This window comes from Sprattus sprattus (genome assembly GCF_963457725.1).
Source record: "Sprattus sprattus genome assembly, chromosome: 3".
NCBI classification, from domain to species: Eukaryota; Metazoa; Chordata; class Actinopteri; order Clupeiformes; family Clupeidae; genus Sprattus; species Sprattus sprattus.
In genome coordinates, this window is record NC_137922.1 from 34,335,808 (window position 1) to 34,351,871 (window position 16,064).

General features: G+C 46.0%; 1 protein-coding gene across 1 annotated transcript in view; it reads right to left on the reverse strand.

Moving 5' to 3' along the window:
• Positions 1-16,064, reverse strand: part of LOC308362725 (testican-2) — a gene marked incomplete at both ends in the record, with an annotated part of 30,035 nt that overhangs the window by 4,002 nt on the left and 9,969 nt on the right. The window contains 6 exons of the mRNA XM_080835452.1: positions 1,018-1,236; positions 1,770-1,889; positions 3,342-3,456; positions 5,016-5,121; positions 6,639-6,753; positions 11,101-11,146. Of these exons, the coding sequence (XP_080691578.1) occupies positions 1,018-1,236; positions 1,770-1,889; positions 3,342-3,456; positions 5,016-5,121; positions 6,639-6,753; positions 11,101-11,146 (721 nt within the window). The remainder of the gene's footprint in view (positions 1-1,017; positions 1,237-1,769; positions 1,890-3,341; positions 3,457-5,015; positions 5,122-6,638; positions 6,754-11,100; positions 11,147-16,064) is intronic.

Sequence of the window (16,064 nt, forward strand, 5' to 3'; positions counted from 1 at the left end):
TATGTGTGTGTACCTAAGGGTATCAAGTGCAGAAAGTGGTATTTTTATTCCCTGATCTAATGAAGTGTAACCCACACCAGGCTTTGCCAGAAGGTGCCGTGTTAAGCTCTGATAATAATCTGCACAACTGTTTCTCCATTAACATCTTGCTTTCATGCACATTCCTCCTCCATGATATCTCATGTTTATGCATGGCGCAGACGCACACAGCAAACACTACCACTTCACCAGATGTAGTCTGTCTCGCAATGAGATCGGCTATCGGATGGGTATATACATGCAAGCCATGCAGCGTGTAAGCATAACTGTGTTGCTTGCATACAGCATGAGATCTGATAACAAAGATCGAATGCACAGTGTGAGCAATGAGCACACGTTGAGCGCTGAGATCAGGTTGTTTGTTATCCGGATGTAAATCTTTCTGGCACACGGCTCGCATGTTAATGCAGATCAGACATGTTTTGTTGTGGGAAATCAAAAGGCTGGCTATGGCATATGCAGAATATTACATAAAGTGATCAATACATTTCAAGCATTATTTTCAGAAAGGTTAAATGCCCAGTCGATTATATCGGATCTTATTTCATACGGCGTACAGTCTTGGAGATGATGCTGTGTGTATCCTGTTCCAGGATGTTATGTTTTCTCGGAGGAAAGAGGCTGTTGTGTGAGATCCAAGCTGATAAGTGCTTGATGAGTTACTAGTAACAGTAACTTGACTTGGAGCTGCCAGGAGCTCCGGAATAATGTGAGGTAAATTGGTTTGCCCTCCGGGCACAAGGGCTTCAGGGTAACTTTCTGTTACATGAGTCTCTATCTCAGTCCATCAATCCTCCTTCTTTCCCCTCTCTCCCTCCCTCCTTGCCTCCTTCCTATCTCCCTCCTTCCCTCCCACTTTTCTCTCTCCCTCCACCCCCCTCCCAGCCTTCTCTCTGTCTCTCCCATTTCACTTTCTCCCTCTCTCTTTCTCTCTCTCTCTCTTTCTCCCTCTCTCTCTCTCTTCCCCCTGGGACTCACTCTCTCTCCAGAAGCAGAGGCACCACTCGGCCGTGGACACCTTCCCGTCCTTGTAGCTGTCGCAGGAGTTGAAGAAGGGCCGGATGCAGACCTCGTACTTGTCCAGATTGATGGCGGCCAGCTCTGCCTGGTCCAGGTAGAGGTCACTGTTGGTGTCCAGCTTGGAGAACATCCAGCCAATGGAGTCTTTGCAGGTGGCTACCAAGTTCCTGTCAAGGACTGGACACATATAGACAGAACCTGTCATTGTTATTGAAGACAGTCATTGTGCACCAATTTCAGCGCTAATTTCAGCTCTACATGCAGTTAATACATATTGCAATATTATGTAACTGCGCCTCTATAAAGAGGCCTTTGTTTGATCTTGTTTAACAAGGGCCAAATAAATGCAGCATGTTATTTTTATTATAGTTAGACACCATCATATGATATTATTATTGTAGTAGGCCTATACATTATTACTCTGCACTCAGTTATAAACAGCTCTGGTATGGTGAATCAGTCCCTGTTACTACGCTAGTGTCTGTTCCTGTCAGCCACAATACGGTGACTATATAAAATGTACGTATGCATAGTTACAGTGACCGTATGCATGGTTACATTGACCGCCTCCCTACTGGCATCACCAGCGCTCTGCTGCAGTTACCACTGCACTGTTCTAATGACTACTCATAGGTCATTTATACTGTGCTATAGTTAGGCTACTGTTATTGCTGGGCTTGTTCCAAGGCCCTGCCAGGTCTGGTTCCCACCTGATGCCGTGCCTGGGCCCGGCTTGCCCGAGTTGTTCTGCTTGGCGTTGCCATGGAGAAGCTGGAACCAGTCTCGGAGACGATCCCCTAGATCTGCCAGATCCTGGCCCGTGCAGCTCTCTGGAGCAAGGGAGGAGAGGAGGATGCGGGGTGAAAGAGAGAGAGAGAGAGAGAGAGTTGTACTTCAACCCTTTCGCTTCACTTGTCCCTCTCCCAGCCAGTGTAGGTGTGTGAGTGTGTGCGTATGTTTGTGTGTAGGAGAGAGAGCTGCAGTGTGTGTGCAATTACATACATGTAATTATTTGCGTATTCTGTACATAAATATCTACATGTGCATGAAGACAATTTAGTTTATTAACTGCCACACGCGTATCTGTGTGTCACTCCTGTGCACTGCACTGGTTGGTTAGAGCTCTTGTTTCCACACAATGCTTGTCTCCAGAGTCCCTAAAGACCTCAGAGCTTCACCTCATCCTCACAGCACCGCAGTAACTAACAACCCATTTTATACCTACTCAGCCTCTCGGAGACGTGAACGATCATGGATGTCAGACAAGAGGACATCTTTCACATTAATGGCAATCTCCTCCCATAACACATACACACACACACCCTCGCACACACACACACACACTCGCACACACACACACACACACACACACACACACACACACACACACACACACACACACGCACACACACACACGCACACACATACACAGAGGGCCCACAAATCACAGCAACATGGCTACTTTAAGGATCTGGCAAAATCCCTGCCTCTTATTCAATGTGCAATCGATAACTAATGAATCAAATGTGTTCAAATGTATTGACATATCCCCCAGTGGCTGTGACGCCCTCTCAGCAGTCAATAGTCAAGAAGCTGGAGCCATCAGGATAAATGTTGGTTCTAAATAATTCATTACGCCATCATGGACTTAACATTATAATCACCCAGGGAGATTTTTCAATTAACCTGAGCAGCCTGCTTGTTCCATTGCAAAGATAGGCTGGTATTGATCCAGGCAAGGAACGCTGCAGGATTGAGTGTGTGTGTGTGTGTGTGTGTGTGTGTGTGTGTGAAGAGGTCTCACAATTAACACTCACCTTGACATGTGTGCTTAGTAAAGAAATATCTTGTGTAACCCCTCTTTAACTTCTTTTAATATCATGAGCTCTTCCAAAAAAAAAAAAGGCTTTTATAATAACTTGCACGTATACACATTTTGACCATCCACAAAAACTACTGAAGCAAATGGAGTAGGTCACACGCCACGTCACCTCACCATATTTTGAACAAGCTATACTTTAGCACACTACAGCATACTACAGTACAGTAAAATGCAGCATTTCTGTACTTATCTACTGTGTGTTATGTACTGCATTATCCAAATTAATTTAGAAAACTCAGCGTGTGTCTATGTGGTGGTGGCCTTCCAAATGCCAAGGGTAAATCTGACTTCTTGCTGACAGTGGTAGTTACACAGAAAACAACTGTCTTTTTCTTCTGCGTGTGGTGTTCTGAGACAGTGAGAGCGCTTGGGTGTGTGCGGGGGTCATGCTGGTCCTGACCGTGTTTGGCCTCTGCGCTGGTGACGCGGCTGGCAGGCGTGGTGCAGGGACACAGGCCCTCACACCTCACACTCAGCTCCTTGTCCGTCAGACAACCCTGCTGCTCCAGCTTACACTGAGAGGGGGAGGGGGAGATGTTTGACAGGGAGCGTGAGAGAGGGGGGGGGGAGGGAGGGAGAGAGAGATAGATAGAGAGGGGGGGTATTGAAGGAAAGAGGCAGGAAGAGATAAATAAGGTGATGTAAGATAAGGAAACAGGAGGAGAAATATGTGTGTATATGGACATATATGAAGAGAAGACGAGATAGGGTGGGTTTGTGACAGAGAGAGAGAGAGAGCATTAATGTGCGTACTTGGTTCCAGAATATTCTATGGGGCCAGTGGAAGAGGTGAACATATAATGATGAAAGTGCAGCCATGGCACATACATGGAGATGTGCCAAGTCACACAGACACACACACACACACACACAGTCACACACACACACACACACACGCATACACACAAACACACACGCACACACACAGTCACACACACACACACACACACACACACACACACACACACACACAAACACAAACACACGCACACGCACACACGCACACGCACACGCACACACCCACACACAGCACTGTGGTGACATTTGGCAAGTGGTTTTCTGTGCCTTGCTCTGCCTCAGCGGCTAAGCGAGGAGGCTTCACCTGAAGGCAGATCAAATATTCATAGGGGTGACCGTGGGAGTGGGGACTGCTCATTCAAATGAGATGCTGTGCTGAGCCTAGCTGAGCTGAGCTGAGCCTCACTGGGCTGCTCCACTGGGCAGAGACAGAGGAGAGGGGCCGGCAGGTAAACGCTTGTTAACTCTAAAAAACACACACACACGCACGCACACTCACTCACTAGACTGAAAATGCACGTGTCACACACTTTGCTCAGAGAGCCCTATAGAAATAGGCACCACAGGCACGCGCACAGACACACACACACACACACCCACACACACACACACCAGCTCACACAAGGTCAAAATTAAAAATGAAACATAAATCAATAAAGCAGCTGGGCACTGGGCGGCAGGGTGCCACAGCGCTCAAAGCCGAAACACACATTAATCACACTCCGACATCCCTCTCTCTCTCTCACACACACACACTCCGACATCCCTCTCTCTGTCACACACACACACACACACACACACACACACACACACACTCATGGCTGTGTAACTCTCTGTAGCTGTGTGTATTATTCTGTATACTCGTGCCACTCATGTTGGTCATTTCATGTGTGCAAGAGAAATAAAGAGAGAGAGAGAGAGTGTGTCTGTGTGTGGGCGCGAATCTAACACACCCATACTAAAGCACCATACATATGGAAAGACATGAAAACACACCCCCAATATGCACACTGCAAAAAGAACATACAGACAAACACACTCATACATACAAATTCATACATTATAGGCACACCTACAACAATGTCTATACACACATCAACATACATACACAATAATGGATACATCACAACAAATACATAAATAAATACATGATTCCATTGGTTTGTTTTGAGCATTACTAAATATCAGTAACGTGAAAACTAGTGAAAGTGATTTGCGTGAAAGAGACTTGCTGAAGAATTTGTGTGTGTGCGCGTGCGTGCGTGTGTGTTCTCACCTTTGAGGCGTAGTTGTGTCCATCTGATCCACACACAGGCACGGTGCTGGCCACTGGACACGTCTTGCAGCTTTTCTCATGCGAGTGAACGCCAGGCTGCCGGATCCTGTGACAGAAAAAAACACCTTTAACAAAAGTGCTATACGCGCCACACATAAGCATCTACTGGAGCGTGCCGCATTCACTTACCTGGCCAAGGTCGAACATAGTCCTACATAGTCATTAACTCCTACTGATTATGACCAGATTGTAAGCGCTTGTCTATGGGGCCTCGAGGGAGAGGGTAAACATCATTGTCATATGGAGGAATCATTTTTCACACATTTTTTTAATGGACAGGATTTAATCAAGTAACCTGACACGCTGGTATGCATCAAGTATGCTGTAGTTCAAGGACACGCTGACAGCTCAACGCGGTGAGGGACTTTCATTTAGATTGTTGTAGGGTTGTAGCTTGTAGCACTCACGCAAGCATACATGCACGCACAGTCGCGCACACACAAACACTTCCTCTACTTAGAACCCAAATAAAAAGTCTAACACCACACTAGGATCCAAGAATAAAGAAAAACCACAGGAAATCACAAAGTTTGCTCCATTTAACAACCCTGCTCTCATCTGATAGCTTGCCATAGATAGGACCCTCAGCTAACTCTAATAGCTGTTCTAACCCTTAAAGAGCTTCACGCCTCGTGAGCACATCTGTCTTTAACTGCAACCCCAATCTCAATTTGATGTTTTTTTTTAGTCACCGGCAGCCCAAGCTAATACCGCTCAGAGGAAGCCTGGCGACCAGCGCAGCTTTGAGTCGAACTGCCGACGTCCCATTATCTCACCGGCGAGATATCAGGGTTGACTTCCCACAAGATGTCCCCTCAGCAAGAGCGATAAACACCGGTCACCACAGATAGACTTTGCAGGTAATGATGTCTCGCGCCATTAATTTCGCTCTGATTATGCTCTTGCCCTCGCGCGTCTCGGAGAGAGGCAGACAGGAGACCTGAAATCGACAGTGCCGCTGTTCTCTTTCTCTCTCACAGTAGCCTTTCCTGCGAAAAGCACTGAGGGGGCTAAGAGAAAGCTGCTACACGAGCAGTCATATCAGGGACATCTTGGGGACACGATTAGGATTCAATCAAAAGCACCCTATGATGTCTGGACCGATCAGCTGTGATTGCTTTTTCAACCATCCATTTGGCACTGCTGTGAAGCTTCCCCCTAAAACACTAGCACTACGCTACAGGCTTGAGCAATTGCATGGGTGGAGTTTCTCTGTCTTGTAAATCACAGTATTTCTCCATTGGAACTCCTCACACAATATGTTGTATGTGCTGGATTTGATCAGGGTTTTGCTACCATCCAATCAAAGGCACAAAGCGTTAATATGCGCTGCGCCCCCTTAGTAAATACCGTTTTATGTTTACGACCGCTATTTTACGCCTGAAATGGGCGCAATCCTGTTAGTAAATCAGGCCCTTGGTTTTATAAAGCTACAAGCCAGCATAATACACACTGCCTGTGTTCTCTATTCTCTCTTGTACAGCCCACACACACACACTCTCTCTCTCTCTCTCTCTCTCTCTCTCTCTCTCTCTCTCTCTCTCCATTGCACTGATCACTCACCGGTGCTCCATTTTCTTGCGGTTGATGCACATGGCACGCTGGTAGCCCTGGGCGACGCACACCTTGTTGCGGCTGCATTTCACTTTCTGACAGGGGTCCTTGGTGGTGTCCAAACCTACGCAAGCAAAGACACAAGAAACAAAGACTTAAGCATCACAATGACGGTCGCTGAGGGATAGCTATGGGGGTGTTGTATTTTTCATTCAGTCCCACTCCCTTTAAAGCATTGTCTTGTGAATACATCATACATTGATTTTATTTGCACGACGGTGAAGACATGCAACCAAGAAGAGTAATTTAAACTTCTGCACTGTGTCCCCAGATGCACCCCATACATTGATTGTATTTGCATGACGGTGAAGACATGCAACCAAGATGCACTATGTCCCCAGATGCACCCCAATTCTCCATAGATGGCTTTGGTAAAAAAAACATTTCCGAATTTGCGCATGCCTGTCAATATTTTATTACCGTATAAAAAAAAAAAATGATGAGAACATTACTGAACAAAGTAAGACTTTTGGCTTTTTGGAGACAGCTGAATAAAATGCAGATTACAGAAATCCTTGGTTTTTATCTGCGCTGCCTCCAAATCAGGCATGAATAATTCAGAAGGGCACTGGAGGAAATGGAGAATAACATCGGATGCCACGGTGGGCCACGCTGGCAACCCTTTATGGGTCTGAGGAAATAATGCCATCTGTTTTTCAGAGAGAAGCGGGAAAAAAAACAACGTTTGATGGAGACAACTTGAAAACGACTCACAAAACAAATACCCTCAAGCCTGGCCGTGCACTCCGAGGAGATGATGATTCATTCCCCATTGCTGGCGGAGGCAGCAAATATAATCATTTTACCCCACCGCCCAAAAAAGGAAAGTTGTTTTGCTATTTTGCGACTTTTGTGCCAGCTGGTTTGTTGTCTTTTTTTCTGTCACTATAACAGAGGTGCCAAATCAAGTCATCCTCGAGCACAGAGGAGGTCTGAAGGACTCTGGGATATTTCATGGAGAACGGGTCCCCTATTATCAAACAGCCTCCTGTCACTCAAGCTGTGAAGGACTATTAGAATGGCGAGCTTGATGATGACAAGAGGAGAGAAAGTGGGGGCTGTAAGTGTACGAAAGGAATAAAGAGGGAGAGAAATAATGTGTGTGTGTGTGTGTGTGCGTGTGTGTGTGTGTGTGTGTGTGTGCACGTGTGAGTATATGCGAGAGAGAGCGAGAGGGGGGTGGGGATGGGGAATAAAGGCTCTGCTTTTAATCATCTGTATTGCAGGCCTTCATACAGAGAGATGCCGTCTCCATATCTTTCTCTCTCTCTCTCTCTTTCTCTCTTTCTCTCTCTGATGTGTGCCAGCAACACACACACCTTTAGATGGAATTGATTGCCCATTTTTTCTTGTCTGTTCAATCACACACTCTGCCTCTGGCTGACCCCCCGCCCCCCCTCCAGAGGGTTAGTAGTTCAGCACAGGCAAAATAACTACAGTACTTTTGATTCCCCTTTAACTTACTTCTGCACCAGTTATTTGTGCCGTAGGAGATGAACACACTATCAATCCAGATTCAGAGAGCACGAGAAATATGTCCTCTGGAGTCGCGACCTTCGACCCTGCCCATAGCTCAACCATGTCTGGGAAATGTAGTCAAAAAGAGCCTGTGTGATTTTTTTTTCCATTATCCTTGTGAACCAAAGGCATATTACTAGAGCGCTGGGCCTATATAGTCCCTGCCAGCTTCACCCCGAGTCATTTGTGTTTGCCTACTGTAAGCGTGACTTCATTGACGAAATCTGACTAGCATTAGGCCTATCTGTGGCTAGACAAATAAAATGGTATGATTTGTCTCTGGGCTGGAACTGGCATCAGAGTGGTTGAAGATCTATACCTACTTGGCGGCCATTTTGTATGAACACAGTATATTTGAATTAATTCAGATCTTTTCCCAGCACAGCATATAACACCCTGCACACAGGGTTCTGCAGCCTGCTGGTAAAAAAAGGCACTTGTTTCACTTCAATCACTAGAGACGAAAATATCTATAGCCTTGATGTTTTTTTTTAAACATCAACTTTAAAAGACGGTAATTGCGACTGAGGAGATACATTTCATCCTTATGGGATAGTAATCACTCCAAGGTTCCACAGAGCGAATAACCGTTGTGATTTCACCAGATGGTCATCCGCTCGATGGCGCTGCCTACTCCGTGACTTTTATTGAGCGACAGAAAATTGATTTTGTATTTTACCCTCATCGTTTTACTTTCCCCCATGCGCTTAAAGGCTTATCTTGAGGAGAGGCTGACGTTTCCATAGAAACGCCGTCACGGCTCTGATTTGCAGCTCGCTCCTCTCTCCTCACATATTTATGCTGTCCTTGCTGAATCTCTTCGGCCCCCTCAGGTTGCTCTATAGAACAAGGGCTGTTCGTCTGCCTGGTTTCAAATACGAAATTAACCTTTCATATCTCTTCATCCTCCTGCATCCTATTTCGAAAGCCAACACATTGAAATTGAATTTGAATGTGGAGCTGCTGCCAGAATGTATTTTTTTCCTCCGTGGCTAACTCATTCAGAAGTTGTTTACACACTGTTGTTCAGCGCATCTCATTGCCCGGGGTAGGAACTAAGACCTATCAGAACTTCAAATCCTGCGGTAATTATGTCAACAGAGCTGCAAAGACTTTGCTGGAACCCGACAGAGGATCTCTCTGGCGATGTTCACTTAGATGAAATCAAAGGATTTCACAGACGGGCTCCCAAGAAACTTTCAGTGCTCCTGTGGGGACCTGAAAATGTGGTGGCCTAGTGGTAAGTCGTTTCCACTCCTTACATTATACGTGATTGGGCCCAACACGGCTACTTTTCAGGAAATTTCAGCCTACTAAGCTCTTTCCCATACCTGACTCGGAAGGTGTGCCAGGTTACCAGCTGAACCTTCATTTATTTGACCTTTATTAAACCAGGCAAGCCAAGCCACAAAAATCATGAAACAACCCCAATAGAACGACTGCTCCAGTGTCAGCTGTCAAACTGACTGCCTAGGCTAGCCTAGTAAGAGTGCCAGTGGCAGAGGCGATGAACAGAGGACAATATTACTGGTCCTCACATTAAATCAACAGAAGGGCATGTCAGTTTGAGGCACTTTGTCTGCAGGACCATTTGCCTTGAGCTCCAATTCTCTTTACATGGGCATTAAAGTCATTTCAGAGAGACAGCCTGCTAAGAAGTCGTCAGAAATTGGAAAGATAAAAAAGAAGGAAAGAAAGAAAGAAAGGAGGAGAGAAAGAAAGAAGAAAAGAGTGAAGGGCCCTATCCATACTAATTTATAGAGTAATCCAGCTCTGGGCAAATCCAAGGCAGTACCCTGATAATGTGATGACTCAAACAAACCCCAGGGCATGTCACAGAAACTGACAGCTAAATCTTCTGATGTTGCCAAAATCACAATTATTTTTTTTTCTCTTCAAAATTAAAAACTACACTGATGTGAAAGCAAGTCTATTAGGCTTCCATGACTGGTCGCATTGGGGATTGCACCAACGGCATAAAAAATGAACACTTGTCAGCACATATGGATCTCTTATACACGTATGAGCTATTCCCACTAATCTGGGAACGGACAGAATGTTCTGTGCACTTCCCAGACTGATCCAGCTCTCATCTTGCCTTTTCCCTCATCTGTCCCACAGCTCTTTCATGTGGAACTGAGGGGGTGGGTACACAACTCGCAAAGACATCAACCCCATGCCGGGAACACTGGATAAGAGCCAGAACGCCATACACGCAAACAGGTGACTTCTTCATTTTTAGGTGTTAAGGCTTTGTTACACGGCCAAAATGAATAGGGGAGCAATGGGAACTTCATAAAGGAGCAAAGTCACTGGCAGTGTGGAAAATAAGCCAGAGGACAGAGACAGAGCGACCTTTTTGTTATTCTCCAAAACATATGTCACCTGCAATATCCCAAATCACACGGACATTTTTTTTTCTCCTTTGAATCATCTTTTGGACAAACACGCCGCTGATGACGCCCCCGCGGGACCTTCACACAGCCAATTACACGAAAGCTCCATCTTGGTATTTTCAGTAATGGACTACACTAAAGTGCAACTTCACTTAATCATCCAAATCTGACAGTTAAAGGTACGGATGACCTCATCTTTTTGTGCTGCACAATTAAATGGGATAAAGCACTTAGAACCAGACTCAAGGTGTCCCAAGGATCTGAGGTCTTGGGAGCTAATGCATAAAGATGAGACTGGCTGGCAGGGCCTAGCATGTCACCAGGTTTGGCAGTCACTGTACATTGTGGGAAATTTGTCAGAATAGCAGCTCAGAGCAAATCACTCCAATAGCAAGTGTGTTCCTGTTGTACTATACAGTTGAGTCTTGCATACCTCACTGCAAAGGGGTGTACAACAGACAGCCCAATATGGCACAGTTGTTTCTTTAGTGACTTACTTTCCTCAGAGCCTTGGTGGTCCTCTACTGTCCGAATGTAGTCATCCTAGAAAGGGTAGGGAAACAATAACAATAGATGAGCGACCATTTAGGATAACCAGCTACTCCACAAAACACCACCTACTATTACTAATAAGAAACAAATGCCCGAATCACACACGAGTTCTTGTATTTACACTTACATGCAAAATAGGAAGGAAAATATTACAGTTCATGTCATTGTTACCATGCAGGCAATGTAGGGAGACTACACATGAACGCAAAGACAATTCAGATCATCTCTGGCATCACCACGGCAACGTGGACTCTCAGGCGAAGCCATAGGGAGACATAACTCCCCCATTAATCTTCAAAAAGCATTGCTAGTTTGGGTCGAGAGGTGAGGTGAGAGAAGTTCTGGTCTAGTTCCCCTTTTAAAGAAGACAGCCCTGTCCTGATTAAAATGGGCAGGTAATGTGTGATCTCGGGAGCCCTCCAGGGCTTCCCCCTCTCCTCAGCTTTGAGAAGAAGATCACAAGCACAGCATCAGTGCACAGGGCAGATAGAAAGAGTGACTAACCTCCACTTCCTGAGTCATGACAGGTGAAAAGAGAGGAAGAGAGAGAAAGAGAGAGAAGACTGTTAGGAGGGGGGAAAAAGACACTTCAAAGAGCCGACAGCACATTTCCTTGCATGTTAAACAGTAGCATCTTAGTGGTGTCATGGCATGCAGCCCTGTTCTCCCCCTTCTGAAATTATCCATATTAAAAGTCCTGGGGGCCTTATTCCCTGTAGGCAGGACAAGATGACAGGGAACACATGTGATGGGAGCAGTCAGGAGTCAGCAGTCAGACATCTCCTGCTGGAGGTCTTACTCTGTGCAATAATGGACTTTTAATTTGCTCTACTGTCAAAGACTGATTTAGATGTAAAAGGCAGATTTATATGCCTCTGCTCAAAGAGCAATATATGCACACACGTCAGCACGCTACGCGTGTATTTTCCCAAGAAGCAGGAGTCATTAGCTTCACATTACAAGCACTGTTTTTCAACAGGGACATGAAAGGTTGGTTAAAAGCTTACCCCCAGACACATGCACACATGCACACACACGTCATAAAAGGGTATCTAACCCAACATTGCTACCATGACTACGGTCTATAGTCTTTAGATAATAGAGTTACATATAGAATAGCATAAAATCCAATGGCTGCGTGGTATAGCATTAACTGCCTAAGGATAGGGTTGACTTTGCGGAGCTCTCAACCATTAGGGTGAAATGCATCAGGCCAGCCCCATAACACTTCAGCTTCTGTTCTCACATTCAGGCATCGTGCACTGCTTTGGATTGCTTCCAGGGTCATTTAAATTTCAATACACACAGTGTTTGTTTTATTGTTCAAAGGCCCCATAGATTAGGAGAAAATACAGCCCTATTTGGTCCTTTCAGTACTCGATAGCGATACATCAAAGTCTGTTCTAGATGCAAATACCTGCCTATTGAGGAGGGAAAGTGCCTTGTGTAAAATACACCACTATAAAATGTTGAGCTCTCACAAGCAGACTGAAAAACATGCTTTGATGAATTTTGCAATACGACACATGAACCAGAATTCACTGAAAGAAAATATCTAAGATGGATGATTCAAAGCTGCTTGATCTGTTTCAGTGGCCTTCTAGATGAAGGATGGTTCTGATGCAGGTGATTGGATGAAGAATTTGCCCTCCGCCCTAGTGAGAAATGTGGCATTTATACTCCCAATTGTTCAACTTACCAGATCTGAATGACTTTTAAATGTTAATGTTTTGAGAGGTAAAAATGTCACCACGGCGTCAGAACAGTGAGGCCTTTGTCTAGACAAAGAGTGAAAGGGCTTCGTCTCATCTTCCGCTTAAATGTGAAATATTCAAAGGGGTCAAACAGAACACGCACTTTAAAATGACCTGAAAATGCTCTTCAGCAAGCCGTAATCAACGGTTATTTGTCTGGGCTTCACGTTTTGAATATTAACCAGCCTGCATGTCCTCTGTTTTTTTTAACACATTCTAGGTGCGGGCAAACCCTCCAACAAAACACTCTAAAAATATTAGTCTTTCTGACACCTCTTTTTTTAACTCGGCAATTTGTGAAATATTTGACTTGATTTCTATGGGAGCCTTTTCAGCTGAAACCCAATGATCAGACTCACAGAGGACCTGAAGAGTGCGTATTGCGTCTGAAACACTGAGCCAGTAGCGTGAAACAGATGCCAGAGTTCCTCTTGTCTACAGGCTTGTTTACCAGCCCAAGGACACCAGGCCTTTGGGTGCCAAATAGAATTCAAATCTTGTCCCAAGGTTTGCAGGCAAACACTACTCTTTCTCAGTCAAACACCATCACCTTGTGTTACCCTGTTTCAGACTGCACTGAACTTAACCGGAGGAACAGAAAGAGAGAGATAGAGGGAGAGGAAAGAGCTAGAACAGATAGTACTAGAAAACAGCTCTCTCGCTTTCTCTGTGTCTCACTCGCAAACACACACAGCTACTCGCACAAATACACACAGAAAGAGGGGGGAACACAAAATCGCACACACACACACACACACACACACACACCATCACACGCACACACACACACACACACACACACACAAATACACTCAGCAGCAGAGGTCCCCGGTGTTTTGGGATGCGTGTCACACGCGGCACCTCGCCTGGCGTTTGTCGACAGCTCGGTAATGCAGCTGGCGTGGCAGTGAGCCCTGCGCCTAATGGAGCTTGACTACCCAGCAGCCCTCGCCCCTCTCCCAGAGGGCCTGGAGGGGATGGAGAGGTGGCAAGGAGGCAGGCGGGTGGGGGTTGCGTCTGGCACGGGGTCGGAGACCAACCTAACAGAGCTGCCATGATTCACTCAATCATTCCCTTGAGCTTCCTGTCGCTGGCATATGTTGTCACCGGGCCCTGCCACCCCCTCCATTCACAACCTTACATCATCTGAACGAGTGTGTGTGTGTGTGTGCGGACTTGGCTATGTCTATGTGGAGTACATGGATGTGTGTGTGACGGGTGAGTATAGGACAATGTGTCGGTGACATGTCTGTGAACTCCTTAAACCTTTCATCCTCAGCACCCTAAACTATGTGTGTGTGTGTGTGTGTGTGTGTGTGTGTGTGTGTGTGTGTGTGTTCCCATGTGTGTATATGGAGGTATATGTGTGTTTTTCAGGACAACATATCACTCTTGTGCTGCCTGGTTACACCCTATGCTGTGCACACTGCCTTAGGTGTCCTGGCACTGGCATCACATAGCTGTGTGTGTGTGTGTGTGTGTGTGTGTGTGTGTGTGTGTGTGTGTGTGTGTGTGTGTGTGTGTGTGTGTGTGTGTGTGTGTGTGTGTGTGTGTGTGTGTGTGTGTGTGTGTGTGTGTGTGTGTGTGTGTGTGTGTGTGTGTGTGTGTGTGTGTGTGTCTGAGAGAGAGAGAGCGCATAAAAGAAAAAGAGAGAAAGAAAGAGAAGTTTTGATTTGAGTTTCTACTAGAGATCAACATATGGCATACTCAATATCCAATTTCATGCTGCATTGGAGAATACAGGGGGCTCAGTCAGTTAGCCGTGGTGGCAGTACAGTTGTTCCAGTTGCTCTGGGTGCATTGGTGAGCATGGTGCTTCACAGATACTGTGCTCTTTTGCTTATGCTCAAACAATACTCAAACAATAAGAGGGGCAATCACTGTGTAATTAGTTTTCACTGTAGATCACAATAGCTGGCCATGCAAGCTTGGTAGCCCTAAAGACACACACACAGACACATACACACACAGACACATACACACACACACACACACAGACAGACACACACACACACAATACACATGAACATCCTCAATCAGAAAGTAGAGTGCGCAAGAAAGTCAAGTGAACATTTTACAAATGTTATTCATCAGTGATTCGTGATGAATAACCCCACGGCTACACACGGATCTTAAATGCCAGTCGCACCTTTTCCATCTTGTTTTCGCTTCCTGTGGCCTCATTTTGTTCCTATCCCTACTCGCTCCTTCGGTGATTGGGTCCATTTGAATTGATTGATAGACTGAGGACCCCGGCACATCGCTAATGAAACCAGGCTCGGGAAAGGCAGCACTCAACAAATTGTTTCCAACTCTTGCGGGCCTAAATTATGGTGAGATTGTACGGTGTTATTCTACCTCCTACCTCTCTTTCTCGATTTTGTCTCCCTCTCTCTCTCTCTGAAGATGGGGCTCATTTCTGACTGAAATAGGCTCTTCCCCAACACATTTCCATCGCATTTGTGTAGTGATGTAGTACGGGAGTGGCCTATTATGGCGCTTTAAAAGGGTCAGGCCAACCTGGTGGCCAGTCCCTGCATCTATTGCTCAAGCGCTCCCACAGGGAAGATTGTGGAGAGTCACCTGTCCCTGCAGACTGCTCTGGCTCTGCCCCTGAGGGGGCAGGGGGTCAGGGGTGGGGTGGTGGGGGGGACTCACACAGAGAGCCACAGGGAAGCCGCCACGGCCCGTTTTCATTCTGATATAACGGCAGGCCATTGTTGGCACCATGCTGAGGCCTGAAAGGATGGTGGCCAGAGAGGGACTCTTCAGAGCACAGAGGGCTCTCTAATGTTTCCCCCCCCCCCTTTTTTTAAGCACTGTCGCTCATGAAAGGAGAGAGGCTGAAACAGAAAAAGAGAAAGGGTTGAGATAGCGAGAGAGACACAAATGGTACGGGCCCTACTGCAGTCTCAAGCCACTTGGAAATGCATTAGAGTCCTTCAGAGAAAGTAAAGGGGAGGGGAGAGGGAAAATAAATAGAAGAGTCACTCGATCTATATCCAGCGCTGCAAATTCATGGTTGTGAAATGTGGCATTTTCTGTTCTGAGACGGAGCGGCGCTCATGCGGCGGCGCCCAGCGCATCACGCATGTTTTTTCGCTCTTGTTCAAAAGACGAGTCTTGAGAGGAGTGGGTGTTGCGTGTGTTGCTCG